At 38.3% G+C, this 19531-nt stretch overlaps 2 protein-coding genes across 12 annotated transcripts in view; both read right to left on the bottom strand.

Moving 5' to 3' along the window:
- Window positions 1-19531, bottom strand: part of PPHLN1 (periphilin 1) — a 158297-nt gene that overhangs the window by 66746 nt on the left and 72020 nt on the right. For all 11 annotated transcript variants that reach the window (XM_036864795.1, XM_036864789.1, XM_036864792.1 and 8 more), the window contains one exon: window positions 9930-10049. In XM_036864795.1, coding sequence (XP_036720690.1) covers window positions 9930-10049 — 120 coding nt within the window. The remainder of the gene's footprint in view (window positions 1-9929; window positions 10050-19531) is intronic.
- Window positions 14396-15785, bottom strand: LOC118901566 (14-3-3 protein gamma). The gene has a single exon (XM_036864796.1). It carries the CDS (start codon window positions 15627-15629, stop codon window positions 14886-14888), a length of 744 nt encoding a protein of 247 aa, XP_036720691.1. The 5' UTR covers window positions 15630-15785; the 3' UTR covers window positions 14396-14885.

Here is a 19531-nt window from a genome sequence, read left to right as displayed (position 1 = left end):
AGAAGATAAACAAAATTGATAAACCATTAGCCAGACTCATCAAGAAAACAAGGGAGAGGATTCAAATCAATAAAATTAGAAATGAAAGAGGAGAAGTTACAACAGACACTACAGAAATACAAAGCATCCTAAGAGACTACTACAAGCAACTCTATGCCAATAAAATGGATAACCTGGAAGAAATGGACAAATTCTTAGAAAGGTATAACCTTCCAAGACTGAATCAGGAAGAAGTAGAAAATATGAACAGACCAATCACAATTAATGAAATTGAAATTGTGATTAAAAATCTTCCAACAAACAAAAGTCCAGGACCAGATGGCTTCACAGGTGAATTCTATCAAACATTTAGAGAAGAGCTAACACCCATCCTTCTCAAACTCTTCCAAAAAACTGCAGAGGAAGGAACACTCCCAAACTCATTCTATGAGGCCACAATCACCCTGATGTCAAAACCAGACAAAGATACCACAAAAAAAGAAAATTACATACCAATATCATTGATGAATATAGATGCAAAAATCCTCAACAAAATACTAGCAAACAGAATCCAACAACACATTAAAAGGATCACACACCATGATCAAGTGGGATTTATCCCAGGGATGCAAGGATTCTTCAATATAGGCAAAGCAATCAATGTGATACACTATATTAACAAATTGAAGAATAAAAACCATATGATCATCTCAATAGATGCAGAAAAAGCTTCTGACAAAATTCAACACCCATTTATGATAAAAACTCTCCAGAAAGTGGGCATAAAGGGAACCTACCTCAACATAGTAAAGGCCACATATGACAAACCCACAGCAAACATCATCCTCAATGGTGAAAAACTGAAAGCATTTCCTCTAAGATAAGGAACAAGACAAGGATGTCCACTCTCACCACTATTATTCAACATAGTTTTGGAAGTCCTAGCCATGGCAATCAGAGAAGAAAAAGAAATAAAAGGAATACAAATTGGAAAAGAAGAAGTGAAACTGTCACTGTTTGCAGATGACATGATACTACACACAGAGAATCCTAAAGATGCCACCAGAAAACTACTAAAACTAACCAATGAATTTGGTTAAGAAGCAGGATACAAAATTAATGCACAGAAATCTCTTGCATTCCTATACACTAATGATGAAAAATCTGAAAGAGAAATTAAGGAAACACTCCCATTTACCACTGTGACAAAAAGAATAAAATACCTAGGAATAAACCTACCTAGGGAGAAAAAAGACCTGTATGCAGAAAACTATAAGACACTGATGAAAGAATTTAAAGACGATACCAACAGATGGAGAGATATGCCATGTTCTTGGACTGGAAGAATCAATATTGTGAAAATGACTATACTACCCAAAGCAATCTACAGATTCAGTGCAATCCCTATCAAATTACCAATGGCATTTTTTACGGAACTAGAACAAATAATCTTAAAATTTGTATGGAGACACAAAAGACCCTGAATAGCCAAAGCAGTCTTAAGGGAGAAAAACAGAGCTGGAGCAATCAGACTTCCTGACTTCAGACTATACTACAAAGCTACAGTAATCAAGACAATATGGTACTGGCACAAAAACAGAAATACAGATCAATGGAACAGGATAGAAAGCCCAGAGATAAACCCACGCACCTATGATCAACTCATCTATGACAAAGGAGGGAAGGATATACAATGGAGAAAAGAAAGTCTCTTCAATAAGTGGTGCTGGGAAAACTGGACAGCTACATGTAAAAGAATGAAATTAGAACACTCCCTAACACCATACACAAAAATAAACTCAAAATGGATTCGAGACCTAAATGTAAGACCGGACACTATAAAACTCTTAGAGGAAAACACAGGAAGAACACTCTTTGACATCAATCACAGCAAGATCTTTTTTGACCCAGCTCCTAGAGAAATGGAAATAAAAACACAAATAAACAAATGGGACCTAATGAAATTTAAAAGCTTTTGCACCGCAAAGGAAACCATAAACAAGACCAAAAGACAACCCTCAGAATGGGAGAAAATATTTGCAAATGAAGCAACTGACAAAGGATTAATCTCCAAGATTTACAAGCAGCTCATGCAGCTCAATAACAAAAAAAGAAACAACCCAATCCAAAAATGGGCAGAAGACCTAAACAGACATTTCTCCAAAGAAGATATACAGATGGCCAACAGACACATGAAAGTATGCTCAACATCCTTAATCATTAGAGAAATGCAAATCAAAACTACAATGAGGTATCATCTCACACCAGTCAGAATGGCCATCATCAAAAAATCTAGAAACAATAAATGCTGGAGAGGGTGTGGAGAAAAGGGAACACTTTTGCACTCTTGGTGGGAATGTAAATTGATACAGCCACTATGGAGAACAGTACGGAGGTTCCTTAAAAAACTAAAAATAGAACTACCATACGACCCAGCAATCCCACTACTGGGCATATACCCTGAGAAAACCATAATTCAAAAAGAGTCATGTACCAAAATGTTCATTGCAGCTCTATTTACAATAGCCAGGACATGGAAGTAACCAAAGTGTCCATCATCGGATGAATGGATAAAGAAGATGTGGCACATATATACAATGGAATATTACTCAGCCATAAAAGGAAATGAAATGGAGGTATTTGTAATGAGGTGGATGGAGTTAGAGTCTGTCATACAGAGTGAAGTAAGTCAGAAAGAGAAAAACAAATACAGTATGCTAACACATATATATGGAATCTAAGGAAAAACAAAAAAAAAAAGGGTCATGAAGAACCTAGTGGCAAGATGGGAATAAAGACACAGAACTACTAAAGAATGGACTTGAGGATATGGGGAGGGGGAGGGGTGAGATGTGACAGAGTGAGTGTCATGGACATATATACACTACCAAATGTAAAATAGATAGCTAGTGGGAAGCAGCCGCATAGCACAGGGAGATCAGCTCGGTGCTTTGTGACCACCTAGAGGGGTGGGATAGGGAGGGTGGGAGGGAGGGAGATGCAAGAGGGAAGCGATATGGGAACATATGTATATGTATAACTGATTCACTTTGTTTTAAAGCAGAAACTAACACACCATTGTAAAGCAATTATACTTCAATAAAAATGTTAAAAAAAAAAAGATGAAAAGACAACCCTCAGAATGGGAGAAAGTATTTGCAAATGAATCAACAGACAAAGGATTAATCTCCAAAATATATAAAGCTCATGCAGCTCAATATTAAAAAAACAAACAACCCAATCCAAAAATGGGCAGAAGACTTAAATAGACATTTCTCCAAAGAAGACATACAGATGGCCAAGAAGCACATGAAAAGCTGCTCAACATCACTAATTATTAGAGAAATGCAAACCAAAACTACAATGAGGTATCACCTCACACCAGTTAAAATGGGCATCATCAGAAAATCTACAAACAACAAATGCTGGAGAGGGTGTGGAGAAAAGGGAACCCTCTTGCACTGTTAGTGGGAATGTCAATTGATACAGCCACTATGGAGAACAGTATGGAGGTTCATTAAAAAACTAAAAATAGGGGCTTCCCTGGTGGCACAGTGGTTGAGAATCTGCCTGCCAATGCAGGGGACACGGGTTCGAACCCTGGTCTGGGAAGATCCCACGTGCCACGGAGCAACTGGGCCCGTGAGCCACAATTACTGAGCCTGCGCGTCTGGAGCCTGTGCTCCGCAACAAGAGAGGCTGCGATGGTGAGAGGCCCGCGCACCGCGATGAAGAGTGGCCCCCACTTGCTGCAACTAGAGAAAGCCCTCGCACAGAAACGAGGACCCAACACAGCCATAAATAAATTAATTAATTAAAAAAAAAAAAAACTAAAAATAGAATTACCGTATGACCCAGCAATCCCACTACTGGGCATATACCCAGAGAAAACCATAATTCAGAAAGACACATGCACCCCCAGTGTTCATTGCAGCACTATTTACAATAGCCAGGTCATGGAAGCAACCTAAATGCCCATCGACAGATGAATGGATAAAGAAGATGTGGTACATATATACAATGGGATATTACTCAGCCATTAAAAGGAACGAAATTGGGTCATTTGTAGAGACGTGGATGAATCTAGAGACTGTCATACAGAGTGAAGTAAATCAGAAAGAGAAAAACAAATATCATACATTAATGCATATATGTGGAACCTCGAAAAATGGTACAGATGAACCAGTTTGCAGGGCAGAAATTGATACACAGATGTAGCGAACAAACGTATGGACACCAAAGGGGGAAAGCGGTGGGGGGTGGGGGGGTGTGATGTGGGATGAATTGGGAGATTGGGATTGACATGTAGACACTAATATGTATAAAATAGATAACTAATAAGAACCTGCTGTATAAAAAAAAAAAGATGCCTGTGTCCCTACTGCCACCTAATGGTTCTTTGAGCATTAAGGTCTCCATTGCGTAGTTCTTTTTTTTCCAACTGCTGACACTATACCAATAAACTGGCTAAATGTGACCATATCAAACTATGTACCACTAGTCTTACTGTGGCAAAACTCTGGGGCTCATTCTGGTTTCTGGAAAAAGTCATGTTAACTGTCTCCTTTTTCCTCTTTACATTTGGGAATGTATATCCCCCTACTCCCCATGGTTGTTTGGTATAAGTATCATTTTAAAAAAAGATTGTTTTATAATCTATCCACTGTGCAATAAAAGTGCTGTGGAACGTTAAAAAAAAAAAATGGTTAAGATGGAAGTTTTATGCTATATGTATTATACTACAATAAAAAATAATTTAAGAAATAAATCACAATATCAGTATAAGGTTTCTAACACTAGACAGACAACAGTTAGTTTCAGATGATGTCAAGAAAGATTATTTATACTGTGTTCTGACTACCCCATGGTCAAAATAATTCTGCCACTAGATTCCATTTTAGTTAGGTCAATGCAAAACAAACAAAACAAAAAATTATTAAAGTTTTACAACACACTCAAAATAGGAATTTCAAGCTTCATCATAATTCTAGACCTACATACAAAAATAGAAATTGATGAGCATAATAAACACATCAGTGTAGATGAGTTTTGGGAAAATAAAAGGCAAGTAACGAAGAGAAAAATAACTTGAATTGACACTAAAAGAGCTCATTAGCTACAGTAATCAAAACAGTATGATACCAGCATAAAAAGAGACACATAGGCCAAATGGAACAGAACTGAAAGCCCTGAAATAAACCCATGCATATATGGCCAACTAATATTTCACAGAGGAGGCAAGAATACTCAACGGAGAAAAGAAAGTTTCTTCAATAAATGGCGCTGAAGAAATCAGGTTATTCACATGTAAAAGAAGGAAACTAGAGCCCTATCATACACTATTCACAAAAATTAACACAAAATGCACTAAAGACTTAAATGTAAGACTGGAAACCATAAAACTCCTACAAGAAAACAGGAAAGAGAGTTCCTTGATATGGGTCTTGGCAATGATTTTTTAGATATGACATCTAAAACACAAGCAACAAAATAAAAAATAAACAAGTGATACTATATCAAACTATGAACCTTCTGCACAGCAAAAGAAACGATTAACAAAATGAAAGACAAACTACAGAATGGGAAAAAAATATTTGCAAATCATATATGTGGATAAAGAGTTAATATCCAAAATAAAGAACTCATACAACTCAATAGCAAAAACAAAAAAAACCCCACACAAAACCAAATAACACGATTAAAAATGGGCAAAGGACCTGAACATAAATTTTTCCAAAGAAGATATATGAATGGTCAACAGGTACATGAAAAGGTGCTCAACATCACTAATCATTAGGGAAATGCAGATCATCACCACAATGAGATATCACCTCACACCTCTTAGAATGACCAGCATCAAAAGGACAAGATGTAACAAATGCTGGGAGGATGTGGAGAAAAGGGAACCTTTGTGCACTGTTGGTGGGATTGTAAATTGGTACAGCCACTACAGAAAACAGTATGAGATTCCTCAAAAAATTAAGAAGAGAACTACCATATGATCCAGCAATTCCACATCTGGGTATATATTTGAAGAAAATAAAAACACAAACTTGAAAACATACATGCACCCCAATGTTCATAGCAGCATAATTTACAATAGCCAAGATACAGAAGCAACCTAAGTATCAATCAACTGATATACAGACAAAGAAGTTACATGCACAATACAATATTATTCAGCCATAAAAGAGAAAGAAATTCTGCCATTTGCAACAACATGGATGGACCTTGAGGGCATCATGGTAAGTGATATAAGCCAGACAGAGAGACAAAAACTGTATGATCTCACTTATATATGGAATTTTTTTAAAAACTCATAGAAAAAGAGATCATATCCATGGTTACCAGAGGTGGGGGCTGGGGAGTAGTGGGGTGGGAATTGGATGAAGGTGGTCAAAAGGTACAAACTTCCAGTTATAAGATAAATAAGTACTGAGGATGTAATGTACAACATGATGTTTATAGTTAACAATGCTATCTGGTGTATTTGAAAGTTGACAAGAGAGTAAATCCTAAGAGTTCTCATCACAAGGAAAAAAATATTTTTCTTTTTTGTGGTGTTTATATGAGACAATGGATATTAACTAAACTTACTGTGATAATCATTTTGCAATATATGTAAGTCAATTCATTATGCTGTACACCTTAAACTTATACAGTGCTGTATGTCAATTATATTTCAGTAAAACTGGAAAAAAAGAGCTTATTAGTAATTAAATTTAGTTTAGTTCATTAGATATATATTATCCAAGGTACTGGAGGGAAAACAAGACATGAGATACATTCTATCAATCTATCTATCTATCTAAATTACTAGACAAGTAAAAGAAATTTTTAATAAAGGCAATATAAGGTCATCAGTGAAACAGTGGCAAAAAACTTTACAACAGGAAAGGAAGAAAAGTGGAATCAAGAAAGATATTGAGTCTTATTATCTCGAGCACTACTGATTTCACTGAATGGATCTGAATTTGAAAGAAGGCCATGGAAGTTGGGCATACTTCACTAGGGACAGGGTAAGCGGAAAATAACACCTGATACGTGGAAACAACATAATTCACATTTTCACATTTAAATAAGAAACATTTTAAAATTTTCTTCTGCAGCAAGAAGCAACAACCTGCTCTACCACAACATTCTAATAATCTCTGAATAATTTGCTTTTCATTTTGATAGCCAAAAGCAAAACTCTCATGGCCATATGTTTACAGATAGTAAATTATATCTCTACCAAACTTGACCGCAAGCTCTTTGAAAGCTAGGATAGTGTCTCTAATGCAGTGTTTGACATAAACAGACGCAGAATGAATATTTAGTGAATTTAAATAAACTATGAGAAAGCCAGTATAGTATTATTTTCTGAAAATACATGCCTTAAAACACTAATACTAAAATTTGCACTGTGAAGAAAAATTCAAGCCAAAAATTTGATAAATTATGCAAACTTTACTATTCATCCTCCTGTCACAGACCACTAATGAGCATATTAACATATTAAAATCTCTGAAAAGTACTGAAATGCCAAAATCAACCTACCTCTTTTAAATCTAGCATTTCCCAAATGTAAGGGGGCTAACAGAATCTTTTTTGTTCTTCCTCAGACCACTAAGACCCTTCAGAATTATCATTCTATCAAATACTTTAGGAAATTCTCTATTAGAGTCCAAAAGGTAAATGTATGCAAACTGTTACAGAAGAATGAATTATAATATTCCTGAATATTTAAACATATCACTGAATTTACCTTCAATTTCACTGGACTCTATTAACTACATGGTCTCCCAACCAAATTGCTTAAAACTATATTGATGACAGCAAGAGAAGATAAACCGGAAACTTAAATATTTAATCTCCTCTCTATTCAACAGCTAATATAAAGATTGTCACAATTAGATTTAAACACACACACACACACACACACACACACACACACAGCACTATGCCAAACTCTTCCATAGCATCAAAGTCCTTTTTTCCTTCCACCTTATTCTTTCAAATCAGATAGGAGTTTATAGATAGGAGATAGGAGATAGGAGAACCTAGATAGGAGAACAGATAGGAGAACCAAGGTCAAAATTCTCAAAAAGTTTACTTCTCATAAAACATAGATCACTGAAATGAGCAACTATTTAAAAACTACCCTAGAACAAATGTGACTATCTGTGCCCAAAAGACAGAGTATCGTTAAGAATTTCTCAACTGCTTTATCTCCAGTATGGAAAAGTATCAATGTAACTTGAAGAACATTTAGATGCTATGAGATTGATAATGCCGCTCAACGCTCATGATGTACACCAACTAACAAACATACTAAAGTAATCTCAACCCTGCTCTCACCTTGCCTTTGGTCCAACAAAAAATCATGTCTGACCTATGACCCACATATAGATTTTTAGGATTACTGACTTCTCATTAATTCAAAACCTAGCAAATTCTGGGCATATTTTAGAGAAAAAACAAGGAGCCTGAAAAAAAAGTCTTTCTAGACCCAATGTCACTGACTATTCAGAGTCAAAATCTAGTCAAGCAATGAAAAAAGACTATAAATAGAATATTTAAAATCTGGAAAAGGTGGATAGTGAGTTTTTTTTTTTAATGAAGAGCTATCAAAGAAGACGAGGGGGGAGAATGAATATATCTTAATAAAGCTTTGCTAATTGAAGATATAGTATTTAGGAAACAAAAAATTAAGTATTTTTGGAAGTTTTTGGTTTAAGTACTCTGAGAAAAATTATCAGATGTCCAAATTAGCAATTTTAAAGCACATATTTCTATTATTAATATAAAAACCATTATTCTAAATTATTAAGGAAAATAGGCAAAATGATCCTATTAAATGTATGACTGTATTGTTCATGCTTTTAAATAGTGCTAGAAAGGTACCAAAGAAGGACAGCTTGATATTTTTATATCTTTACTTGAAAATATGCATATCTATTATTATAGCTACAGTAGCAAGGAAACCTTGACCTATTTAAGAACAACTGATAGCTAAATGATAAATCAGCATCTTAAAAAAGAAAGGCTCTATTTCTGAAAGTACTGATAGGGTTTGTACTGGTTTGTACTTTCTATGAGCAGTGTACATTAGTTATTTTGGAAAGGATCTTTTCATAGTGTATTAAGATGTATGTAGGTATATAATTTGTACATCAAATTCTAATGCTTGATCTGTTTTATCAAAGGACCTTCCTTAAAAGGCATCCAAAAATATATTGTAAAGTCAAAAATCTCCTCCGAATATACATAATTTGTCATCATACAGAGATTTTTATATTCTCTGCCAGGTCAAAATAATTCCTCTAGTAACAAATTCTGAATCTAGAAGCTTAACTTTGGCCACAAAATATCTGTATTTCACTCCATTACAGGTTATACAGAAATTTTTCAGTTCATTTTCAAATATTTTAATGAAAACATTCTATAAAGAGTATTCTGTGGACCCAAAAATGTTCTCATTTTTTGGTACTCAAGACTCATCAAAAAGCACAGGTAGACCAAACAATGCATAATTGCATTTCTTGGAATATTTATGAGATAATTTGCATAGAGTATAACATGCAATATAAATATAGCCCAAGATCCAAGGTTTAATTAGATTTTTGTTCTGAATTCATTGCCTTGTGACTAGTGGCTTAGCATGATTTCTAGAAATACTTTTAAAAGCTCACAAAAGAAGCATATAAATATTGCATTTTCCTTATACTCCATATTTATACTATTCTTACACTTCTAAACTACTAGAGACATTCAGACATAGTATAATTACTGAATTCAGAGTCATTCACATTCATTCTATTACTGTGTGTAGTAAAATTTAATAATCCTTGAGGACATTTTCCCCAAATATACTTTAAAACACTAGAACAAACTAAAATTTTCATCCATAATTTAAAATCCAGGCAAAACTCTCAGATGTGAAACATAAAGAAGAAATTTTGCCTTACCTCATACTCAGAAATTTCAGGTAAGTTACTTTCATCTGCCTTCTCTAGCTTTTCAGCGGCCCACTTGCTTGCAGCCTCAGCAAGTTCCTTTTCCGTTAGCCTACTGGGTTTGTCTAACACCTAATAAAAACAAAAGAATGGTTCTGTTACAGTTCTCAAGGGCTTTTAAATTTCAAATACATCAAGAAGTATACCCCACTTACACATAAAATCATATAAGCCTTCAAATTTATATAGAGAACAAGTACATTCTTCGCTTTTTCAAAAATATTCAACACAGAATTTAGTTGAGTTGCAATTTGTTTGGGACATATAGAGTAGATCTGACTCCTACTTTCATTTATATAAGCTTTAGAAATTCATCTAAGGAACAAAACAAAAGACACTGACAACTAATATACTAAATAGTGCTTAGAATATACAAGACATTATACTGATTTCAACTTTGTATCTTTAATTATATTCAATGAAATAACTAATGCCAAAATTTCATCAAGGTAAATTCCTAATTAACGAAACAGAAAAGTCCAGATATGCTATTTTATACTTTGTAATAGTTTATATAAATCCTACTCTTCACACGAAATGTATACACTTAAATTTCATTTTTTGGTACTACCACTACTTCCCTTCTCCAACCACATACAATACTAAACAAAGTATAGGATTTGGAGTTACAGACAAAGCTGGGTTTGAATAGCAGTTTCATCACTAGTGAGGGTAGATGATTTTATATACATAACTTATGACACTGTGAGCCTTCGTTTTCTCATTTACAAAACAGGGATTAATAATATTATATTCACTCTTAAAGTAGTTGTGAGAATCAAGGGAAGTAACAGACCTGAAAGCATCTAGCATAATGCTTGGTACTTTAATTTTGTCTCCATCTCTTACTTCTATAACGTCACATCATTGATTCTAAATATACCTCTTCTGGATGACAGTGTCAGTAAAAATCCCCACGTTATGGTACACTATCATTTAAAAGCGCTTACACATGCAAACCAAAAAAAGGTATTTTAATTAAACGGAATTTCATGAAAGTGGCTAGACTTCATCACCCCCAACTTATAAACCAAAAAACTGAATGTCAAAAGGTTAGTGATTTGCACACAGTTACCAATAAATGCTGAGCTGGAACTTAAAACTAGGTCTTCTAGATGAGTAAGGCCCTTGACCACCTTCAATTCAATTTACCAAAAAACTGGTTTGCCATCCATAATATTTACTGGAAGATAATCACAGTGTATCTACATGGAGTGTTTCCATGGCCACTGAGTAAGCCTAAATATCTTACTCCAAAGCCCTACCCATACATAAGGTTAAAAAGATGTAAGCGGGGCTTCCCTGGTGGCGCAGTGGTTGAGAATCTGCCTGCCAATGCAGGGGACACGGGTTCGAGCCCTGGTCTGGGAAGATCCCACATACCGCGAAGCAGCTGGGCCCGTGAGCCACAACTACTGAGCCTGCGCGTCTGGAGCCTGTGCTCCGCCACAAGAGAGGCCGCAATAGTGAGAGGCCCGCGCACCACGATGAAGAGTGGCCCCCGCTTGCCACAACTAGAGAAAGCCCTCGCAAGAAATGAAGACCCAACACAGCCAAAAATAAATAAATAAATAAAAATTAAAAAAAAAAAAGATATAAGCAATACCTTTATTATTACTCAGTAATAAGGTTAAAAAGTTTTTTAAAAAATAAGAAACACACACAAATACATTTTTTTAAATGTACACCTCACTTTTCTTTGGTACCTGTTTTGAAGAGAAAGTTATAGAGCAAAAACAAAACAAAACATTGTAAATTATCTCTAGTAAAGGAAGCAAAATCTTTTATAACTGAATCCTTCTATTCAACCATTATTAACTCTGTACACTTAAAAAACTCTCATTTGAAACTGCCTTCTAACAGCAGAAAATAAACTCTGAAAAACTATTCCTACGTGACAGTAACCATAATGTTTAAAAGAAAAAGTCCTCCACCATATCAGGAAATCTAGGTAATAAAGCTAGCATGTAACCCTGGGAAGAGGACACAGGAAGCTGTACTTTCCCAATACATAAAATGATTATAGATCTAAAATTCTGAAATTCTAATTCCATTCTAAGACAAAAATGCAAACATCTAAAATAAACTGTCAGATGAAAATATCTAAAATCCATTAGGGTTGGATTTTACGGTTAAAATATATTTTTATCACGTACCATAAAGTCCTATGCTGTAACATATTCACACCACATTATAGTTCAAGAGAAATAAATATTTCAAATATCATAATTTAAATATTCATAGTGACTTAGATGAGTAAGTATTATTTACTCTTCATTCATTTCTAGCTGGGGAAAAAAAACCCAAAAAAACAAAACCAAGCCAGTGTTTCAGATGGGTAAAGCACCCTTGATATGATAAGAAGGAACCGAAAAATCCAATCAATCTTTCCTATTCAAAATCCAGCATTCTAGCATCCTCAGACTTCTGGGAAAGCTCCAAAGACACAAGTTGTCACAAAGACACCTTTTCTTTTTTCCATTTGAGGCAGAGAAGCAGCTGCCCACTGAACACCAGCACAGACCACCAGGTGATATCTATTCTTACAGAAAAGCCAAACATACCAAAGACAGAAAACAAAAAGAAGTGAAGAAAGACGAGAATAGAAGTAACAACAGTTATGGAAAGAGAAAGAGTGTGAGGTTGGTGAAGAGAACCTCAGCAACACCCCAAAGTTTTAAGTTTTGAGGATTAGAACCATGCACCTTTTCAACATGTTTTCGGATGCTGAGAAGGAAGGACTGAGAAGAATGATGAGTGAAGACTGGCTATGTCCTTGAGAAAATGATTTAACATCTAAGCCTTTTCCATAAAATGGAGATATATACCCACTTTTTTTAAATTGCAAAATAATCACAACCTTAGCGTTAGCTAACACCTGCATCATGTCACATAATTACCATTTCTTTTTTGTGGTGAGAACATCAAAGATCTCTTAGCAAATTTCAATTATACAGGAGAATATTATTAACTATAATAACTATGCTATACATTAGATACCCAGAAGTTATTCATATTATAGCTTCAAGTTTATAATCTTTCACCAACATCTCCCCTTTTCTCCCATCCCCCAGACTCTGGTAACAACCCTTCTTTCTGTGAATTTGACTTTTTTAGATTCCACATGTCAGTGGGATCATAGAATACTTGTCTTTCTCTGTCTGGCTTATTTCACTTAGCATAATGCCCTCAAGGTCCATCCATGTTGTCACAAATGGTAAGATGTTCACCTTTTTCATGGTCAAATAATATTCCATTGTATATGTATACAATATTTTCTTTATCCATTTATTCATTGAGGGCAGGTTAGGTTGTTTCCACATCTTGGCCATAGTGAATAATGCTGCAATGAACACAGAAATGCAGGGGAATTCCCTGGTGGCCTAGTGGTTAGGATTCCAGGCTTTCACTGCCGTGGGCCAGGCTCAATACCTGGTCAGGCAACTGCGATCCCGCAAGCTGGGCAGCACAGCCAAAAAAAAAAAAAAAAATGCAGATATCTCCTTGAGATACTGTTTTCATTTCCTTTGATTTCTTCAGTGATCCATTGGTTGTTTAGTAGCATGTTGTTTTGCCTCCAATGTGTTTGTGTTTTTTTTTTTTTTTTTTTTTTTTTTGGTCAAATAGGAGTTAAGTATTTATTATCTGATAATTATTTTAGTTTATTTTCCTACAACGATTATTTGGGGAAGGATTGTTTTTTAGGGAGGAAAAACTGACACACGAGGCTCCCGAAATTGGACAGAATGTTTATGAATAGAGCTCTTCCTTTAGGATTTTTCTACCAGTAAGCTCCTAGCACCTGAATTTTCACACACTGCACCACAAACTTTCTCAAAACGACCGCCAACTTCTACAACCCAACAGCTTTTCAACCCACCCGAGTGCATGCCCTGGGCACAAGGTACAGTAGGGAAGACTCAAGTGAGGAGTGAGACAGCAGTGCAGTCCCTGAGGAAGGAGCTATGGCAGCTGAAAAAAATCAGGATTTCTCTGGAAATATCAGCACAATAAATGACATACAGACCTGAATTTTCTCTATTTTTGTGGTGTTTAACGTTTCTGTTAAAGTGATTAATCATTTTTGTGGTGGATTTAAGTTAAGAAGAAAGGAGGACAAAAATCCCACAGCCATCTGCCAAGCACCTATTAAACAAAACCTAAAGTAGCTCTGATTCTCCTCAGGCAAGCCTTTTGGCCTAGGAGATAGATAACAGCAAAACCAACCTGGATGAGGCTGAATAAGGATGCAAAAGCCAAAATAAGAAAAACACACAATCAATGGCTTGATGTCACATATGGCTGTAATGTAGAAATACTGTAAACTGCAATTTAGTGTTAATACTGTCAACTAATCAGGAACTTCTGAAAACTGGCAAGGCCTAAACCACAAGGATAAATATACCTTATGTTCTAAGTCTATCAGCTTGGGATTTTAACTATTCCATGTCTGGTAGAGTACACCCTGAAAAACAAAATGCACAGCTGAAACAGATGAGCTAGGAAGTACCCAGAACTTAAAAGACAAGAGCATATGTACATAAAAATCCTTACTGGAACCACAGAACTTACTGAATGAGGGCTATTCCGTTTAAGTTTTCTTTTCATCTTAAAACCCTATTTTCTAGCAATAAGTTAAATTAAGGACAGCTCCACTTGCATTAATCTACAGAACAGTCCATATGCCAGCGTGAGGCTGCTATCCCAATACCAGCACAGCTAGCCTGACTTTCCACTAGTGGTATTTTGGCAAAAATGTCAAAGAGGCGATCAAAGACAGGACAGGTCGTGGGTTTCTCCCTAGGAAGGTCATCGCTCCCTTTCCCTCCCCCACCCGACCCCAACTCATGGGAAAAATAAAGACTGCGGTAGTAGCATCAGCGTGCGCTGCCAGTCCAGCTGGGGGCCTTAATTGTTGCCTTCTCCACCGTCGTCGTCTTGCTGATCGCTTGTCCAGAGCGTGAGGTTGTCGCGGAGGAGCTGCATGATGAGCGTGGAGTCCTTGTAGGAGTCCTCGTTGAGAGTGTCGAGCTCGGCAATGGCGTCATCAAAAGCGGTCTTGGCCAAGTGGCAGGCTTGCTCTGGGGCGTTCTGGATCTCATAGTAGAAAACGGAGTAGTTAAGGGCCAGGCCTAACCTAATGGGGTGAGTGGGCTGCATGTGCTCCTTGCTAATCTCATGGGCTTCGCTGTAGGCCTTCTCAGATGACTCCACGACGGTCGCCCTCTTCTCTCCAGTGGCGACTTCGGCCAGGTAGCGGTAATAGTCCCCTTTCATCTTCAGGTAAAACACTTTGCTCTCATACTGGGTCTCACTGCAATTCTTGATCAGGTAGTTATCCAGCAGGCTCAGCACATCCTGACATACGGCCTCCAACTCCTTCTCTATTTTTTCACGGTAAGCACGGACCATCTCTATCTTCTTCTCATTACCATCTGCAGATGTCTTCTGCTCAATGCTACTAATGACCCTCCAGGAAGAACGGCGTGCCCCAACCACATTCTTGTAGGCCACAGAGAGAAGGTTTCTTTCTTCATTGGACAGTGGCTCATTCAGCTCTGTCACGTTCTTCATGGCCGCGGCCATGTCGTCGTAGCGCTCCGCCTGCTCCGCCAGCCGGGCTTTCTGCACCAGTTGCTCGCGGTCCACCATCTTCACGGGCTGGGTCGGGCCGGGCGAGGAGACCGGGGCGGCCTGAAGGGCTCGGAGGGCGGCTGCGGGCGCGGCTGGAGCCCGTGTGCCGGAAGGACCGACCCACGAAGCGAGCGGCTGAGGCGACGGCGCGAAAGCTGCGGCTCGAGCTGCGACCGAGGGCTGTGTTTGTGTTTTTTGCAGGTTTTTTCCTCGTAGTTGATTTCTACTCTCATAGCCTTGTGGTCAGAAAAGATGTTTGATATGATTTCAATTTTCTTAAATTTACTAAGGCTTGTTTTGTGGCCTAGCAAGTCATCTATCCTGGAGAAAGTTCCATGTGCACTTGAAAAGAATATGCATTCTGCTGCTTTCTGGATAGAATGCTCTCTCTATATTAATTAAGTCCATTTAGTCTAATGTGTTATTTAAGGCCTATGTCTCCTTACTGATTTTCTGTCTAGATGATCTGTCCACTGATGTAAGTGGGGTGTTAAACTCCCCTCCTATTATTGTGTTACTGTCGATTTCTCCTTTTATGTCTGTTAATATTTGCCTTATACATTGAGGTGCTCCAATGTTGGGTGCATATATATTTACAACTGTTACATCTTCTTCTAGGATTGACCCTTTGATCATTATGTAGTGTCCTTCTTTGTCTCTTGTGACAGTCTTTATTTAAAGTCTATTTTGTCTGATATAAGTACTGCTACTCCAGCTTTCTTTTGATTTCCATTTGTATGGAATATCTTTCTCCATGCCCTCCCTTTCAGTCTGTATGTATCTCTAGATCTGAAGTGAGTCTTTTGCAGACACCATATATATGAGTCTTGTTATTGTATCCATGAAGCCACTCTATGTCTTTGGTTGGAGCATTTACTCTGCTTACATTTAAGGTAATTATCAATATGTATGTTCTTATTGCCATTTTGTTAATTGTTTTGGTAGGTCTTTTCCCCCCCCTTTCTTCTTTTGTTCTCTTCTCTTGTGATTTGATGACTATTCTTAGTATTATGTTTGGATTCCTTTTTCTTTTTTGTGTGTATATATATTACAGATTTTTGGTTTGTGGTTACCATGAGGTTTCTATATAACAGTATATTAAGTTGCTGATCTCTTAATTTCAAATGCATTTTTAAAACCCTGCATTTGTACCCTCCTCCCCTCACGATTACTGTCTTTATCTTATTTTACATCTAATTGTTTTGTGTATCCCTTCACTGCTTATTGTGGATACAGATGATTTTACTACTTTTGTTTTTTAACCTCCTTACTAGCTTTGTGTGTAGATGATTTCCTACCTTTACAGTTGTGTTTGCCTTTACTGGTAAGCTTTTTCATTTCATAATTTTCTTGTATTCTTGTTGTGGCCTTTTCTTTTTCACCTAGAGAAGTTCCTTTAACATTTGTTGTAAAGCTGGTTTGGTGGTGCTGAATTCTTTTAGCTTTTGCTTGTCTGTAAACATTTTGATTTCAAATCAAACCTGACTGAGAGCCTTGCTGGGTGAAGTCACAGGTCACAGGTTTTCCCCTTTCATCACTTTAAATATACCGTGCCACTACCCTCTCTGGCCTGCAGAGTTTCTGCTGAAAAATCAGCTGATAGTTTTATAGGAGTTCCCTTGTATGTTATTTGTTCCATTCCCCTTGCTGCTTTTAATACTCACTTTATCCTCAATTTGTGTCATTTTGATTACTATGTGTCTCAGCATGTTCCTCTTTGGGTTAATCCTGAACAGGGCTCTCTGTGCTTCCTGGATTTGGGTAACTGTTTCCTTTTCCAGATTAAGGAAGTTTTCAGCTATTATGTCTTCAAATACGTTCTCTTCCCCTTCCTCTCTCTCTCTTCTCCTTCTGAGACCCCTATAATGTAAATATTAGTGTGCTTCATGTTGTCCCGGAGGTCTCTTAAACTGTCCTGATTTCTTTTAATTCTTTTTTCTTTTTTCTATTCAGTGGCAGTGATTTCCACTACTCTCTCTTCCAGCTCACTGATCCGTTCTTCTGTATCATTTAGTCTACTATTGATCCATTCTAGCGTATTTTTTTAATTTCAGTTATTGTATTCTTCACCTCTGGTTGTTCTTTATATTTCCTAACTCTTTGTTAAAAACTTCTAACTTCTCACTCTGTGCATCCATTCTCCTCCCAAGTTCTTTGATCATCTTTACGATCATTACTCTGAACTCTTTTATAGGTAGATTACCTATCTTCACTTAGTTCTTCTTCTGGGGTTATATCTTGTTCCTTTCTAGAACATATTCCTCTGCTGCCTCATTTTGTCTAAGTTGCTCTTTGTATTTTTATGTATGTGGTAGGTAGGTTATGCTTCTCCACCTTGGAGAAGTAGCCTTCTGTAGGAGACGTCCGTTGTGTCCTAGCAGTACACTCCCTCCTCCGCCATCACCTAAGCTATATGCTCTAGGCGTTCCCCCTAAAAGGGCTGTGTGGGTCCTTCTGTTATGGTGGGCTAACTATGTGGGTAGTCTGGTAGGCTTGGTTGGCCCCTAGTCCAGTTGGCTGCCCCCAAGTCCAGCTGGTTGCCAGGCCCTGCCTTGTGGAGATGCTGCTGGCTACTGTTTAGTTGGGCCTGGTCACAAGGTGGCTGGTTGCAGAACCCTAGGGGGCCCCAGAGCTAGTGCTGGCTCACTGGTGGGCAGAGTCAGGGTCTCAAAGACTCTAGAGCTGCTGCCCACACACTGGCAGGTGAAGCCAGAACTGGGGTTAGTGCCAGACTATTGGCAAGCAGAACTGCTTCCTGGAGTCTGGCTGCAGGGCCAGGGATCCCAGAGTTCATTTCAGATTGCTGGAGTAGGGGGGAGGCCAGTTCCTGAAACAGTTGGGTATGGGGTCTGGGGTGTCCCGAAGGTTGTGCTGGCCTGCTAGTGGTCAGTGCCAGGGCACAGCTGGTCCCAGGGCAGGGTCTGGCTTGCTTCTGCTGTCTGCCCCCTAGTGGGTGAGGCTGGTCTAGAGGCTAGTGCAGGCTTCCTGGCAGGAAGGGCTGGTGCCTGTCCACTGGTGGTTAGAGCTGGGTCTTGGCCCTTTGGTGGGTAGGGCTGTGTCTAGGGGTGTGTCTAGAGGTCAGGAAGTCTTTAGGCAGGCTGTCTGTTGATGGATGGGGCTGTGTCCCCGCCCAGTTAGTTGTTTGACCTGAGGCACCCCAGCACTGACCCCTACAGGCTGCTGAGTGGGGCCAGGTCTTGGTGCTAATGAGCCAAGATGACAGCAGCCAGCAACTGTTCATGTGTCTGAGCGTTCCCTAGTATGTCTGCCACCAGAGTCCATGTCTCCAGGGTGAGCCGCAGCTGCTCCCTGCCTCTCCAGAAGACTCTCCAAGACCAGTAGGTGGGTCTTGTCCAGGCTCCTATCAAATTACTGCTTTTGCCCTGGGTCCCACTACACATGGGATTTTGTGTGTGCCCTTTAAGAGTGAAGTCCCTATTTCCCCCACTCTGTGGGGCTCCTGCAATTAAGCCCTGCTGGGCTTCAAAGCCAAATGCTCTGGGGGCTTGTCTTCCTGGTGCCAGAACTCCAGGCTGCGGAGACTGACATGGGGCTCAGAACCCTCACTCCTGTGGAAGAACTTCTGCAATATAATTATCCTCTAATTTGTGGGCTGCCCACCTGGGGGGTATGGGATATGATTATACTGCGAGTCCATCCCTCCTACCTGTCTCGTTGTGGTTCCTTCTTTACGTCTTTAGTTGTAGAAGATCTTTTCTGGTAGGTCCCACCCTTTTTCACTGATGGGTGTTCTGCAGGAAACTGTGATTTTGGTGTGCTCCTGAGAGGAGGTGAGCTCAGGGTCTTTCTACCTTGCCATCTTGGCTGCTCTCCTTATGAGAGCAGTATGAGCAGTGGTCATACATGCATACTGAAGCATCATGGCAGATGGACACCGAAATCCCAGTGTTGACACGTGG

Source organism: Balaenoptera musculus, chromosome 10 (genome assembly GCF_009873245.2).
Source record: "Balaenoptera musculus isolate JJ_BM4_2016_0621 chromosome 10, mBalMus1.pri.v3, whole genome shotgun sequence".
NCBI classification, from domain to species: Eukaryota; Metazoa; Chordata; class Mammalia; order Artiodactyla; family Balaenopteridae; genus Balaenoptera; species Balaenoptera musculus.
The sequence above is the reverse complement of the archived record's forward strand: the minus strand, read 5'-3'. Positions and strand labels throughout refer to the sequence as shown.